Raw genomic sequence first — 13866 nt, forward strand, 5'->3', positions numbered from 1 at the left:
CCGCCGTGTTTCAGGCCCTCATCAACGACGTGCTCAGAGACATGTTGAATAAATTCGTTTTCGTCTATCTTGACGATATTCTGATCTTCTCCCGATCCATGCCTGAACATATCCACCATGTACAGAGGGTTCTGCAGCGCCTCCTCGAAAAACTCTCTGTTCGTGAAGGCTGAAAAATGTGAATTCCACACCTCTTCCGTCGCCTTCCTGGGTTACATCATCAGCCACAACCACATGGAGATGGACCCCACCAAGGTTTCCGCTGTGTCCTCCTGGCCCGTTCCTGACTCCCGCAAGCAGTTGCAGCGGTTCCTGGGGTTCGCCAACTTTTACAGGCGTTTCATCAGAGGCTACAGCACGATAGCCGCTCCTCTCACCGCCCTCACCTCTTCCAAGATCCAGTTCCGCTGGACCACAGCTGCGGGCGAGGCCTTCCAGCACCTGAAGGACCGATTCAGTTCGGCTCCGATCCTGCTCATCCCTGACCCAGACCGGCAGTTCGTGGTGGAGGTGGATGCTTCTGATGTGGGAGTGGGGGCAGTGCTGTCCCAACGCTCTGCTGAGGATGGGAAACTGCACCCCTGTGCCTTCTTCTCCCGGCGTCTGTCTCCAGCAGAGAGGAATTACGACATCGGGAACCGGGAACTGTTGGCTGTCAAGCTAGCGTTGGAGGAGTGGCGACACTGGCTGGAGGGAACCAGGGATCCCTTCCTCGTCTGGACTGATCATAAGAATCTCGAATACATCCGCTCAGCCAAACGAATGAACTCTCGCCAAGCCCGGTGGGCCCTCTTCTTCGCCCGCTTCAACTTCACGCTCTCCTATCGCCCCGGTTCCCGAAATGTCAAGCCAGACGCCTTGTCTCGACAGTTTCTGGTGGGAGAGGAAGACTCTCCTCACACGGACAATATCCTTCCCTCATCTCGTCTCCTGGCCACACTCACCTGGGAGATCGAGGAGCGGATCAAGGCCGCTGGAGGATCAGCCGGGGCCCAGCTCATGTCCTCAGGATCGCCTGTTCGTCCCCGGGAGTTTCCGGTCGGAGGTTTTGCAGTGGGCCCACAACTCTCGACTTACCTGTCACCCGGGGATAGCTCGGACCAAGGAGGTCCTTCAACGACGATTCTGGTGGGCCCCCCCGGATGAGGATACCAGGGGTTTCGTCAACGCTTGTCCAGTCTGCAGTCGGAACAAGACTCCTCGCCAAGCCCCGGCCGGCTTCCTGAGGCCCCTCCCTGTTCCTCATCGTCCTTGGTCCCATATTGCTCTGGACTTTGTCACCGGTCTGCCACTGTCAGGAGGGAACACTGCCATCCTGACAGTGGTAGATCGCTTCAGTAAAATGGCACATTTGGTGCCTCTGCCAAAACTCCCCTCCGCCAAAGAGACTGCCAGTTTACTGCTCGACCATGTTTTCAGACTCCACGGACTCCCCACCGACGTGGTGTCTGATCGTGGTCCCCAATTCACGTCGGCGTTTTGGAGGGAGTTTTGCCGTCTCCTGGGAGCCTCCACCAGTCTGTCCTCGGGTTATCATCCCCAATCCAACGGTCAAGCCGAGAGGATGAATCAGGAGATGGAGACGGCTCTCCGGTGTATGGCCTCCTCTCATCCGGCCTCCTGGTCCTCCCAGCTCATGTGGGTGGAATATGCGCATAACACCCTGGTCAGCTCTGCCACAGGACTCTCCCCTTTCCAGTGCGCTTATGGCTTCCAGCCCCCTCTGTTTCCTGAACAGGAAAAAGACACGGCGTACCCGTCAGTGGAGGCATTCATCCGGCGATGCCGCCAAACCTGGTCGCAGGCCAGAACCGCTCTGCTCCGGGCCACCGATCGCTATGCTGCTGCTGCCAACCGCCGCCGCTCCCAAGCTCCATCCTACCGGGTGGGGCAGAAGGTATGGCTCTCCACCAAGGACCTCCCCCTTCAGGTGGACTCCCGGAAATTGGCCCCCAAATATGTGGGTCCATTTCCGGTCGATCGCATCGTGAACCCCATGGCGGTCCGGCTCCGGTTACCCCGTTCGATGCGGATTCACCCCACATTCCACGTCTCCCGGATCAAGCCGGTTAAGGACAGTCCTCTCCAGCCCGTTTCCCAGCCACCTCCCCCTCCTCGGATCATCGACGGGGCTCCAGCGTACACCGTACGTCGTCTGCTCCGTTCCCGACGCCGGGGGGGGGCCTCCAGTACCTGGTGGACTGGGAGGGGTACGGTCCTGAGGAGAGGTCGTGGTTGCCGGCTCGTCAGATCCTGGACGACCAGCTGGTGAGAGATTTCCACCGCCTGCATCCTGATCAGCCCACTCGTGCCGTCCGGGGGCGGCGTTCCTCTGCTCCTGTTCCGGTCCCTTCCTCTCCTGTTCCCGGGACGTCTGGGCTGAGATCCTGCTCGGGGGTTCCTGCTTCTCGGCCGCTGGTCGTTCCTTCCTCCGACGATGACGACGTGGGTTCCGGTGTTTCGGGGGACTTCGGTCCCTCCTCCTGACCCCCTCCTCCCGCCCGGCTTGGGTGTTCCTGTTTTGGGACGTCGGGGGCCGTCCCTTGAGGGGGGGGTTCTGTCATGGACCTGCTGTCTGTTTCCTCCTACCTGCTGCCAGTAATTTTCCACACACACACACACACACACCCTCCCTCTGCTCCACTCTACCTGCTGACCACGCCCACTGCTGCAGCCTGCTCTCCCCTCAGCTGCAGCTCATCACAATCAATGCAGTATTTAAGACACTCCAGGACACACACACACTGCCAGATTGTTCCTCTGCGTTATGCATGTCTTTCCAGCGTTTCTCCGTCAGATCACCCGTTGCCGACTCTGCCTGTTCCTGACCTGCCCTCCTCGCCTGACTCCCCCCGGACCTACCTGCTCTTTGTTCTCCGACCACGTTTCCAGTTTCGGCGTTCCGGAAAACTGACGGCTCCACTGATAAAGACTCCTTCGCTCAGCTAAGACGATCCTCCTGCCTGATCCCTGTCGGTACTGTTGCTCCCGCGGACGGACTTCCCGGTTACCGAACCCCTGCTTGTTCCAGACCATCCCTCAGCTCGATCCCAGTCGGCGTTCCAGCACGTGGAGACGGCTCGTGGAGCTACGGGGTTTCCTCCCCGCCAGCCACTGAGGGTACAAGCTTCGTTTCTTCATTCAGTGACGATCCCAGAGACACTGCTAGTGCTTCCGGCACGAAGAACGAACTCTTTGTCTGTAAGCTGAGCTATTTCTGTGTTGGTGACAATAAAAGTTATTACCAACTGCAAGAGGCTATTGTTGTACTGCATCTGGGTCCTACCACCACCCGTTTCACATGTGAAATTCATGTTACCATATGTGAATGTGTTTCTGATTTGAGACACTTTTTATATGAAATATCAGAAAGTCATGTTTGCCTGGCTTATGAATGTCTCAGATGGTAAAATGTGGAATATGTAAAATTTTCTGTGGCAAAAAAAATGCTGCATAATTATTAGGAATTCTGAGTTGTTTTTGAATCTCTCTCTCTCTCTGTTTTTATTTGTTAATGTCCCGTTTTGGTGATCAAGGCTACCTTGATTCCTATTTGGGGTGGCACAGTGATGTGGTGGTTAGCACTGTCGCCTCACAGCAAGAGGGTCCTAGGTTCAAAACTGGGTTGGGGCAAGGTACAGACTTTGAGCCGGTGGCCCCTTCTGTGCGGAGTTTGTATGATCTCCCCGTGTCTGCGTGGGTTCTCTCCAGGTTCTCCGGCTTCCTCCCATATTCCAAAGACATGCAGGTTGATTGGTGGCTTTAAATTGCCCATAGGTGTGACCGAGAGTGTGAATTGTTGTCAGTCTATATGTGTCAGCCCTGCCATAGTCTGGCGTCCTGTCCAGGGTGTACCCCTCCTCGCCCAATGACAGCTGGGATAGGCTCTCTGAAATTATGGATCTGTTATCAGCTACTTCATAATAGCTCCATGGGCCAATTTTAGACCACAACCCACCAGTAGAATCACAAAAACTGACCAGAAAATTATTGAGAAATGTTGTGTCATGTTGAAACAGGTCCCATTATCACATTTTAAAATAAGAAACAGAAATAAGAAACAGAGATAGAAAATAGAAATAGAAAAGCAGACTCAGACTCAATAAGAGACAAACATTATTTGGTCAGATGTATATTTTTGCTGTACATTGACTGAGGTCAATCTTTTTACTCTTTCCACGTTTTTCTGTCTTCAGATGAAAGGATGCTGCAGGGACCCACCGAGAGAGTGAGCCCCACCTGACCACCCCCACACCCCTTTCCCCGACCCTCAGAGCCCTCAGCGCCGCCATCCCATCATGAACCTGCTGTGCCGTGGGCGCCTGAAACTGCTGGTGGCGTCTCTCACAGCCGTTGTGCTGCTCACCTGGCTCTACCTGCTGGCTGGCAACCTGGAGAGTGAGTACAAGCCAATTTGCAGACATATGCAAGCATTAAAGGGAAAAATTTGTTTTGCCAGAAATTTCTCATTCTTCAGTTGAATGTGAGTGAGCTCACTGTGTGGTTTTCATGGAGATTGGGTTTGAAAATTCAGAAGCTGGTTTATAATAAAAGCCTGGAGCTGTGGTTTGGATCAGATAGAGTTGCAGAAATCCAATCAGCAAAAACAGAAAACATCAATTATCAGACAGTTTTTCACGACTCAGCTCAATTCCTCTTCGATCCGACTATTAAGTTAAAATTTTAAACACACAGAGCTTATTTTCTGCTCAGTTTGATTTTTCATCCTGACATCCCGGGGAACCACCAAGGCCGCACCAGCGAGCCGCAGTCAGCGCTTTTGTTTGGATCACGGCAGCAGGGTCGCATCAGAGAATTTCTTTGCCACAATGCTGCCATGCTGTTTCCTGGAAGAGCTTTTGTAACACATGGACACACACACACATGCGCAAAAACACATACGCACGCACACACACACACACACACACACACACACACACACAGAGTCCACTTACACTGAACTAAAACAACTTCTGACCAGATTGATGTTCCCCACAGGATTATTTCAATAACCTTCTTTTCTCAAGGGCCACGATCGGGCTAATACAACAAAAATGATTATAAATCCTTCCCGTTTTGCATGACAGAGCACCTGTGTGGAATACATAATAAGTAAATACGATCAATGAAGAATTGTAGGATGTAATTTAGCATAAAAGCAAAGCTTTGTCCTGTGAAAGGAAATTGCCTTGATTTCTTGTACAACGTGGGAAGAAGGCAATGAGAAATGAAAAAAATTTAGTAAAAAGAAAAAATTTAAATTACCTGAAAATTAGTTTAAAAAAAAAAAAGAAAAATAAGCGAAAAATGAAGTTAAAAAAAGAAATTCATTTAATCCATAATGCTTTATGATTACACTCAAACACACAAAAGGCTTATTCATATCAACAGTAATAAAACATTATAGATATGCCTTATAATGAATTATAAGTGTCAAATGTCTTATCCATGCTCTTTTTTAAACTAGAGGTTGACTGATGGAGCTTATAATGCATTGTAAATACCTATACTCACCTAAACACACATCAACAATCAACCGCAGTAAGGACTCATAGAGTGCTATAACAGTCCAGGCAGTATCATAAGTTATCATAGTTTGCGTCAGGTAAAGGGAGTGACATATGGATGCATTTATTATAATCTATTTTTCATCATAATGTTTCATTTTTGGTGTTAAGTAAAGTGTAACTCATTTTCTTGAATTTATAATAGTCCATGCTGCATCATAACTCATTAATACCTACCATACACTACAAGAGTGTGTTTATGAGTGCAGTCTTAAAGCATTATCAGTCCATTATAATTCACTATGAATGCCCCCATAATGCATTATAAATGTGGTCTTTATGGAAAGTGTTATGAAGATTTTTACTGCGGGTCCATTAAGCAGCTGTTGTGATTCTTTGGATTGCAAATTGAAGATTCAGATGAATTTACATTTTTCTGAGCTCTTTATGGATTTCTTGCCAGAAACTTATAAGTTGGGATTGAAATTTAATTTTGTGCAATAAATGTGTCGACAGTAGCTGATATTCTGCATGAACTGAAGTGACAAACATAATTTACTGAAATGTGACATTTAACTAGAGAATCAGTGTTAACACATGATCGAGTTGCATAATCAGACTGTTTCCATCCAAATGTTTTAAAATAAAATATGAAACGATGTGTTTCCATCAGCTCTATTTATGTGTAGATGTTCATGAGTGTGTGACCAGATGACATTATTGATGTTCAGTGATTATGATACTTCGTGGCATTTTAGTCATGCTTCGCACCTGAAATGCATTTGAGTGTTATTGATAAACAAATGTGCCTCTTTTGATACATGTGCACACTGTGGCATTTTAATGGATCTATGGATGGTCTATGGTGATGGAGATGCGGTTGACATACAACAACGTTACAGTTACAATAATGGCCTATCTTTTTAACCTTCTTTAAGGCTTTTCTACCCAATATGCCAACTTTTCAAGGCAGTGACTTAGCTGTATTGCTGGAGTGGTCCCATCATCCTTCTTCTGCCTCTTATGGTATGAAGCAAACAGCCCTTCCCCTTGTCCAAGGTCCTCTCACTCTTCCTCATCAACACGAGGCACAGGTGGTGCAGTGTTTGCAGCACCATGCAGGATCAGATCTGACAAAACATGTAAAAACAACAGCAGAAACAGAGAAGCCTTCATTGCTGTAAGTGTTATTACAGTAGGTTAAAGTAAAAAAGTTGTTGTCAATTAGATCAAATTATAAGAGAAAATGTTTCATTAAACTCAATAATACTTACCTTTCACTCTGTGTTCGACCTCTGCCTTGACCTCATGACTGACCAGCACATGTTGCTCCACCAACATCAAAGAAAATGCTGGGTCCAAGGCAGCTGCTTTGAGGTAGACTGGATCTGAAATGGGGGCAGTGATTCCATCTTGTCCCATGGCCATTTTCACATTGATGAAGATTTCAAGAAATCTTTTGTTCAGGGATGCCTGGAGACTTCTCACTAGGTAGCTGAGAAAACGGACTTGAGTCCTCAGCTTCTCAAGGTGATGATTCAGGGAGAGGACAGAGGGAACAACAGAACTGATGGTGACTACCTTCTCACCCTGTGTCAAATGTGTTGCTTCTCCAAATGGCTTCAGGATGTTCACCAACTCCTCCAACAGGTTCCACTCCTGTGATGTGAATGACTACTCCTTGTGCCCAGCCTTTTCTAGAACATTAGAGAGCTTTAGTTGATCATACTGGAAAACTGCCTTCACTTGCCTCACTGTCGAGTTCCATCTTGTATTAACAGCAGCAGGGATGCCTCTTTGCTCACCAAATTCACCATCAACCTGATCTTTGAATGCTGTGCTTGTGGGCAGCAGTGAGCTAAGTTTTGATAACTTTGAAAGAGAAGGAGATATTTGTTTCTCTCGACCTGTCTCCCACCACCAGCTGGAGGGTGTGTGCAAAACACTGCAAGCTGTGTTTATTTTGCCATAGCAGCATCTACTGTTAGCTGATCTTCCACAGTTAGATCATGCCAGATCTCTGGGTTGTCAAGATAATAACAGTCATATACTTCATCTTCTTGTTCAGTGGGGAAACACACAGTGAAGGCTTTCCGCATGTCTGCAGCATTGTCACTAATGATGTAGTCCAAATTATCTTTATCATTGAACTCATCACATTGGGCCTCAAACTGCTCACAAATTCTTTCAGCTGTGTGTGAACCTGTGAAGTGGTCACAGGCCAAGAGATTGGACTTTAGCTGTCTCTCTTCAGCACAGTTCTCTACTTTGAAAGTCAATGTTCTGCGACACACTAGGGCATACTTACTATCAACAACTGTCAGAAAGTGCCGAAAACTCTTGTTTTCAACAAATGACAGAGGCAAGTTGCAGTTAATAACCAAGTTGGATAGTATTGTGTTGGTGATAGCTTTCTGCTGTGGATGAGAGTGGCTGTAGTGGCCAACACGGGACTCCATGAACTGCGAGATTGAAGGCTGTTGTGGTTCATTTGTGACTATTTTGTTCTTCTGGTACTCTTCAAATCTGTTGAGTTAAGCATAAATTTCAAAATGTCAATTTACCTAGCTGGCTAGTTAAATAATTGAGGATGAAAACTAAAATGCTGAAATTAGCTTTCCATTCGGAGAAACATAAAACATTATATTTAGCATTTAAAGTTCCCCTTAACTTCCCCCTTAACTCTGAATCGTAGTCCACAGCCCAATAGAGTGGTGAAGGGATGTCGTATTTTTGTAGGCCAACCAGGAAGTAAACGTCACACTGGTTCCCTTGTCAAAAACCTTATGGGATTTTTGAATGGGATTTTTGGTTATCGCCAAAAATAGGCTCTGTGGCGAACACAAGTTTATGAGACTTACAAGTTTGTTCAGCGTGATAATCTTCACAGATGAACTACCACTTTTGTGTGTTTGAAGCATGAATTAAATTGCCAGGAGCTAAAAGCTATTGTTAGGCTATACACAAACTACATCACGGTCGCACGTATTAAATGTCACCACTACAAACACTGTAAAAACACGTTGAAAAATGCTCGAAAAATGTTATAAACAGATAAATCTAGAAGTTCGAGTGCAACTCTGTAAAGCTGTAAAGACAAATGGGTTTACTGCGTTTCTGTGCGTGCTGTGATGACGTCTAACGTCCCCGACAAATACTGTAGTCCCATATAGCCATTTGTTAGCAACAGCCTTTTTTTAGGATGAGTTAAACCTTAAAAGTTCAAAAATTGGGTTTAAGCGGATGTATTTTATTTTGCAGAACAAATCGTCCAAATACCTTTAGTCTGTGTTAACCACAGACCTTATTTAGGGCATTTTACCGAAAACCTATTCAAAAAACCCATAGACTTTAAAACCAGGGAATGGCAAGTTCTAAAAGGCTAACGGACTTCAGCGTTTTAGGATTCATTACTTCACCGCTCTATTGATTAAACAACATAACAAACAGTTATTTAGCTGTTAAGCTAATGGAAGCTAAAATTACCTTGCTAAGTTAGGCCTCGACTTACTGGTCTTTGTTAAGCTTTAAATGCTGGAGAAAGTTTGATGTTGTTCTTTCTGCATCTGATATTTTCTTCCCGCATGTTTTGCATGTCGCCAAACGTTTTTTGTTAACCACCTGGTAGTTTCAATATCCAAACAATATTATCACAGGTATCATCTTGTTGACTCAGCAACTTAATGTTTTTTTCTTTTGTCTCTGTGGTCTCACCTGCAACGTGATTGGACGCTGTCAGGTGATGCATTGAAAAGGTGATAGGAATTTATATGGTTGATGCTATACGATACAGGAAATAAAGGAAGATGAATTGATTCGTGACACACTTTTAAATAACAAACTTTGGCTTGGGGAAGGTATCAAATGTCTTCAAGTCAAAAGACTCAAGTGAAAGTCAAGTCTTGAGTCATTGGTATTAACTAATTAATAATTAGTAGTAGTTAATGAGACCAATAATTATATATATGTATATATATATGTATATATATATATATATATATATATATATTAAGTCCGTTAACAATATAAATAAAAAATGAATAAATACAAATAGCTCTCTGGGGTTTTAAGTGACAGTTCCTTCAGTGCTGACACTTCTTTGCACTTGGTGATCATTAAAATAAAATGCAGATACAGATAATCAGCAAAATGCCAAATACTGGCCCCAATTGTCAAGGCAAATAATCTGTCAGCTCCCACTTTATTTTCCCCGTATTAGTCTTGGACTCAATGCTGCACAAAAAATTCCTCCAAAATTATGATAAAAACAATAATCACACCATTACATTAAAAACACAGCAGTCTAAACAAAAACAACAGCAGATGTACCATTACACATAATCCCAGTTTCACCAACATATTACACATACATTGCACATAACACATATTGCACTCACCCCTTATAAAAACACAAATTGCAGGGTGTGTGACTGAATTTATGGAGTTTTCACTCAAGTTTTAATTTTGACATTTTTTCTTTTTTTTTCTTTTCAGCCTAATAAATATAAATATATAACACATAAAATATTTTCATTGTTAAACAGAGAAATACAACTGTACAACTTCTGAATTCAACTTTCTCTTGGTCACAGAAGGCTAACAAGGCTTAGTTGCTTCACTCAGCATTACTCATCAAATGCACTTCATTCAAATTCGACAGAAACAAAATAAAATCTAAATAAAATCATCGTCTTGGTTACTAGTAATCTAGTTAGTAAGTCAACTGTTCCAACAATGACTGGCTCCAGTTTGGTCAAAATATATCTTTAAAGGGATAGTTCACCCAAAAATGAAAATTCACTCATTATCTACTCACCCTCATGCCAATGGGAATTTGGATGAAGTTTTATAGTCCACAAAACACTGCCAGAGGTTCATGGGGAAAAGGCGTTGTACTCTTCTCCCAAACATTTGAAGCAAATGTTAAATAAATACATAATGAAACCACAAAATGTCTTTCTACTGCTCATCTGAAGTAATCCAAGTGTCCTAAAGCCCCTACGTGCCACGTTGTTAGTTGTTTAGCTTTGTTGTAGCCTGTAGCTCTTAGTGTGGGAGCCGCATTTATGTATGCACACGTGCACAAGACGAATGAGAGTTCGTGGAATCTGCACGCCAGTTTTACATGGTACGCGGAAGCCTCCCACGCACACATACACAGACACACACACACACAGACACACACACACACACACACAGACACAGAGTGTCTTCTGAAGTTAGCAGTAAGCAACAAGTCCCTTTATCGGATTTAAATATAATTTGTGTGGTGTGTATATGTGAACAGGCTACAAGGCTAGAAACAACTTGGCACACTGGGGCTTCAGGACACTTGGATTACTTTGGATGAGCAGTATGGAGACTTTTTGTCTCAATTTTTTTGGCGTTTGAATTCTGGTCACCATTTGATTCAGCTGTTTGGGAGATGACTGCAACGCCTTTTCCCTGTGAACCTCCAGCAATGTTTTGCGGACTTCACCAAACTTTCCATCGACATGAGTGTGAGTTGATAATGACTGAATTTTCATTTTTCGGTGAACTATCCCTTTAATTCACCAAGTTCTATGTAAAAAAAATTGTAGTTGTGCCCCACGATCTTCACTGGCTATTTACAGTCTCTTAACCTACCGTTACACGTTATGATGCCCTTTAGCTCAGCTGCCTGTTCTGCCAGTAGAGACCAGAGACTTGGCTCTGATGGAGCGTGCTGTGCACTACATGCGGGATTTCTAAATACCTGATATACCATGGCACCACAATAGTGTAGTTACAGTGCAGAGCTGACAGTGTGTTACAGCCAAACAGACATCCCTCATTTATGGCACAATGTAATGGCAACTCCATGCACAGTGGTGGGTAGTAGCAAAGTACATAACTTGCATGCTATTCTGGGATACATGTTCCTTGCTTATTTTAATGTTATGCCACTTCATATTTCTACTTTATTACCTAACAGCTACTTTCAAGATAAAATAAAAAGATTATGGTGAGCAAATGAACTGCATTACAGAAAATGAAAACACTCAACGGAAAAAGCAGCTAGAAATATCTGCACCTCAGCCAGACACAACAAAAAAAAAAAAAAAAAAAATCTGCCTCTATGTATCTGTAACAATAATCCCATAGAACAATAATTATATACAGAACGTTTTTTATTGCCACATTATGTAGGCTTTCATACCTAACAATTTGAAACCTAAACAAATGGTTTGATTTATTTCAGAAACATGGGGAAAATGCAATCACAAACTTGGCAAGATATGTACTACAAAATGCAATATATGACGAAAAAAATGACCTAAAAATGATCTGAAAGGTCTATGTCCAGAAAGCTATATTTATAATAAATATAATTATATGTTTAAAATAATGTTACAGAACAAAAAGTAATTTTAAAAAAAAAAATTCTTCACTTTTGGGGAGTTTTTTTTTTTTTTTTGCTTGTTTCCAAGTAATTTTCTTGTAACATTTTAGTAATTTCTTTTACTAATATCTTGCTACTTTTCGGACCATTGCTCAGTGCCTTCTTCCTATGTTTATGAAAGAAATCAAAGCAGTCTGCTCTGGTTTCAGAGGGTAAATTCAATAATTTTTGCAGATACCTCACTCAGGTAAAAAAAATAATGCAGGATGTTTTATTTGTGATTAGACAGATTGAGATTACACAGTGCAATATAGAATATATAACATAATTATTCTGAGAAGCATACATAGGAATAAATATTTAGAAGCAGAAGGTGTAGTCAGATGTAAAAGAGCTTCCATCCATCCTCGCTTGTCGCTGTCGTCCCATTTTGCCTTCAGATCAGGGTGTGAACATTCCCAGCATGCCTCGCTTCAACTATGGGCTAGCTGCTGCTCCCAAATGGTTACAGAGAGCGAATGACAGGAGGAGAAGGAGAGGAAGAGAGAAACCGAGAGGGAAGTGAAAAGAGTAACAGAGAGGAAGGAAAGGTGGAGGCAAAGGAATAGAAACTGGCATTATGTGGGAAAAGAGACAATAAGAATGGGAGATGATCAGAGATACATGGACAGATGGAGGGAAAGTGGAGACGAATATGAAGGGAAAGCTGGATGTTGGAGGAATGTATGAAAGAGAACACAGATGGAGAGAGGCGAGTGATGAAGAGATGGAGACAGGACTAGATATAAAGAGAGATATGCATAGGGAGAGAAGAGGAAAAAGGAGTAAAAGATCAAGAGAAGGAGAGCAAGGAGGAGAAAAAGCAAAGAGAACAAGAGAGGAGCAACACTTACATTGATCAATGTAGATTTTTTTTAACAAGCAGGAGAAAATAGTGCATTTGTTATGGACTATTTTCAACGGCGGGATAATTCACATCTGTTGATCTAGTGAGTATTTAGGACAATAGGACAGTGTGTGTGGGAGTCTAGTTAAACTACAGACTGTGTGTGTGTGTGTGTGTGTGTGTGTGATGCATTAAGCTCCTGGCAAATTTAAACATGCACAAGAAAACATTATTTAAAAACATCTTCTTAGCTCTTTTTTCACTGCCCTCTCTCTTCCTGTAACATTTCCATCACAATGCCTCTGAACTGAGAGTCTGGGGTTAAAAAGAGAAAAAACAATAGTTAAAACAAATAGTTGTTCTGTTTTTGGTGGTTGTGACTGTTGGAAGAACCATTATAGCAAGTGTTGTTGTCGGTTCTATTTCTCTGTGGGTTGGTCATGAAAGAAGCAGCCTGCAACTGGCAATAAGAGAAATTTTTGGCAGTTGTATTTAACAGAAACAATGAAGTGAAAACAACATTACCATACCATTACCTTTTTATGAAAGCTGACATGTTGAACTTGTAGGCAAAAAGTTTCTAATGTCCACATCCAGCACTTCTGGATGTGGAGTCTTCGTGTTAGTGTCACCTGATAGATGCATGTCCATTCTTGACTCTCTTGTGTTTTGGTCTCTTTAGCAGCTAAATGCTATATTTTGATAATGATTGTGCAACTAGGGGAGTTTCCATTAAACCTTTAAATTGTGCAAATTGAAATTGCGAATATAAAATATGCCTAATGGAAACACCTTCAATTTGAAAATCTCCCATTTATTGCAAAGAAGTTTTTACACTCACATGAGGTGGTATTTCAGGCGATTCGAAAAAGCCACATTTTGCAAAACTGCAATGGAAACACTTTTTTTGGCTTTTCTAGGTCACATGATGCTATGGTTATGTGCTTGTCGGTAGGAACTGGCTCCCTCGGGCATGATGCAGCAGGAGCTACAAGAGGTGCTATTGCATCACATAACTCTTCAAAAGTTGTTTTGAATCCACAATTCTTCTGTGAAATTGTGGACTATCAGCTCCCAGAAATCTCTTATGCGTGGCAATTTGCCAGTTT

General features: G+C 43.3%; 1 protein-coding gene across 4 annotated transcripts in view; it reads left to right on the forward strand.

Annotated features, from left to right (window-relative positions):
• Positions 1-13866, forward strand: part of large2 (LARGE xylosyl- and glucuronyltransferase 2) — a 148928-nt gene that overhangs the window by 104713 nt on the left and 30349 nt on the right. For all 4 annotated transcript variants that reach the window (XM_042485237.1, XM_042485227.1, XM_042485245.1 and 1 more), the window contains one exon: positions 4197-4398. In XM_042485237.1, the coding sequence (XP_042341171.1) occupies positions 4299-4398 (100 nt within the window). In that variant the 5' untranslated portion in view covers positions 4197-4298. The remainder of the gene's footprint in view (positions 1-4196; positions 4399-13866) is intronic.

The sequence above is a fragment of the Plectropomus leopardus genome, chromosome 1, assembly GCF_008729295.1.
Source record: "Plectropomus leopardus isolate mb chromosome 1, YSFRI_Pleo_2.0, whole genome shotgun sequence".
NCBI lineage: Eukaryota > Metazoa > Chordata > Actinopteri > Perciformes > Serranidae > Plectropomus > Plectropomus leopardus.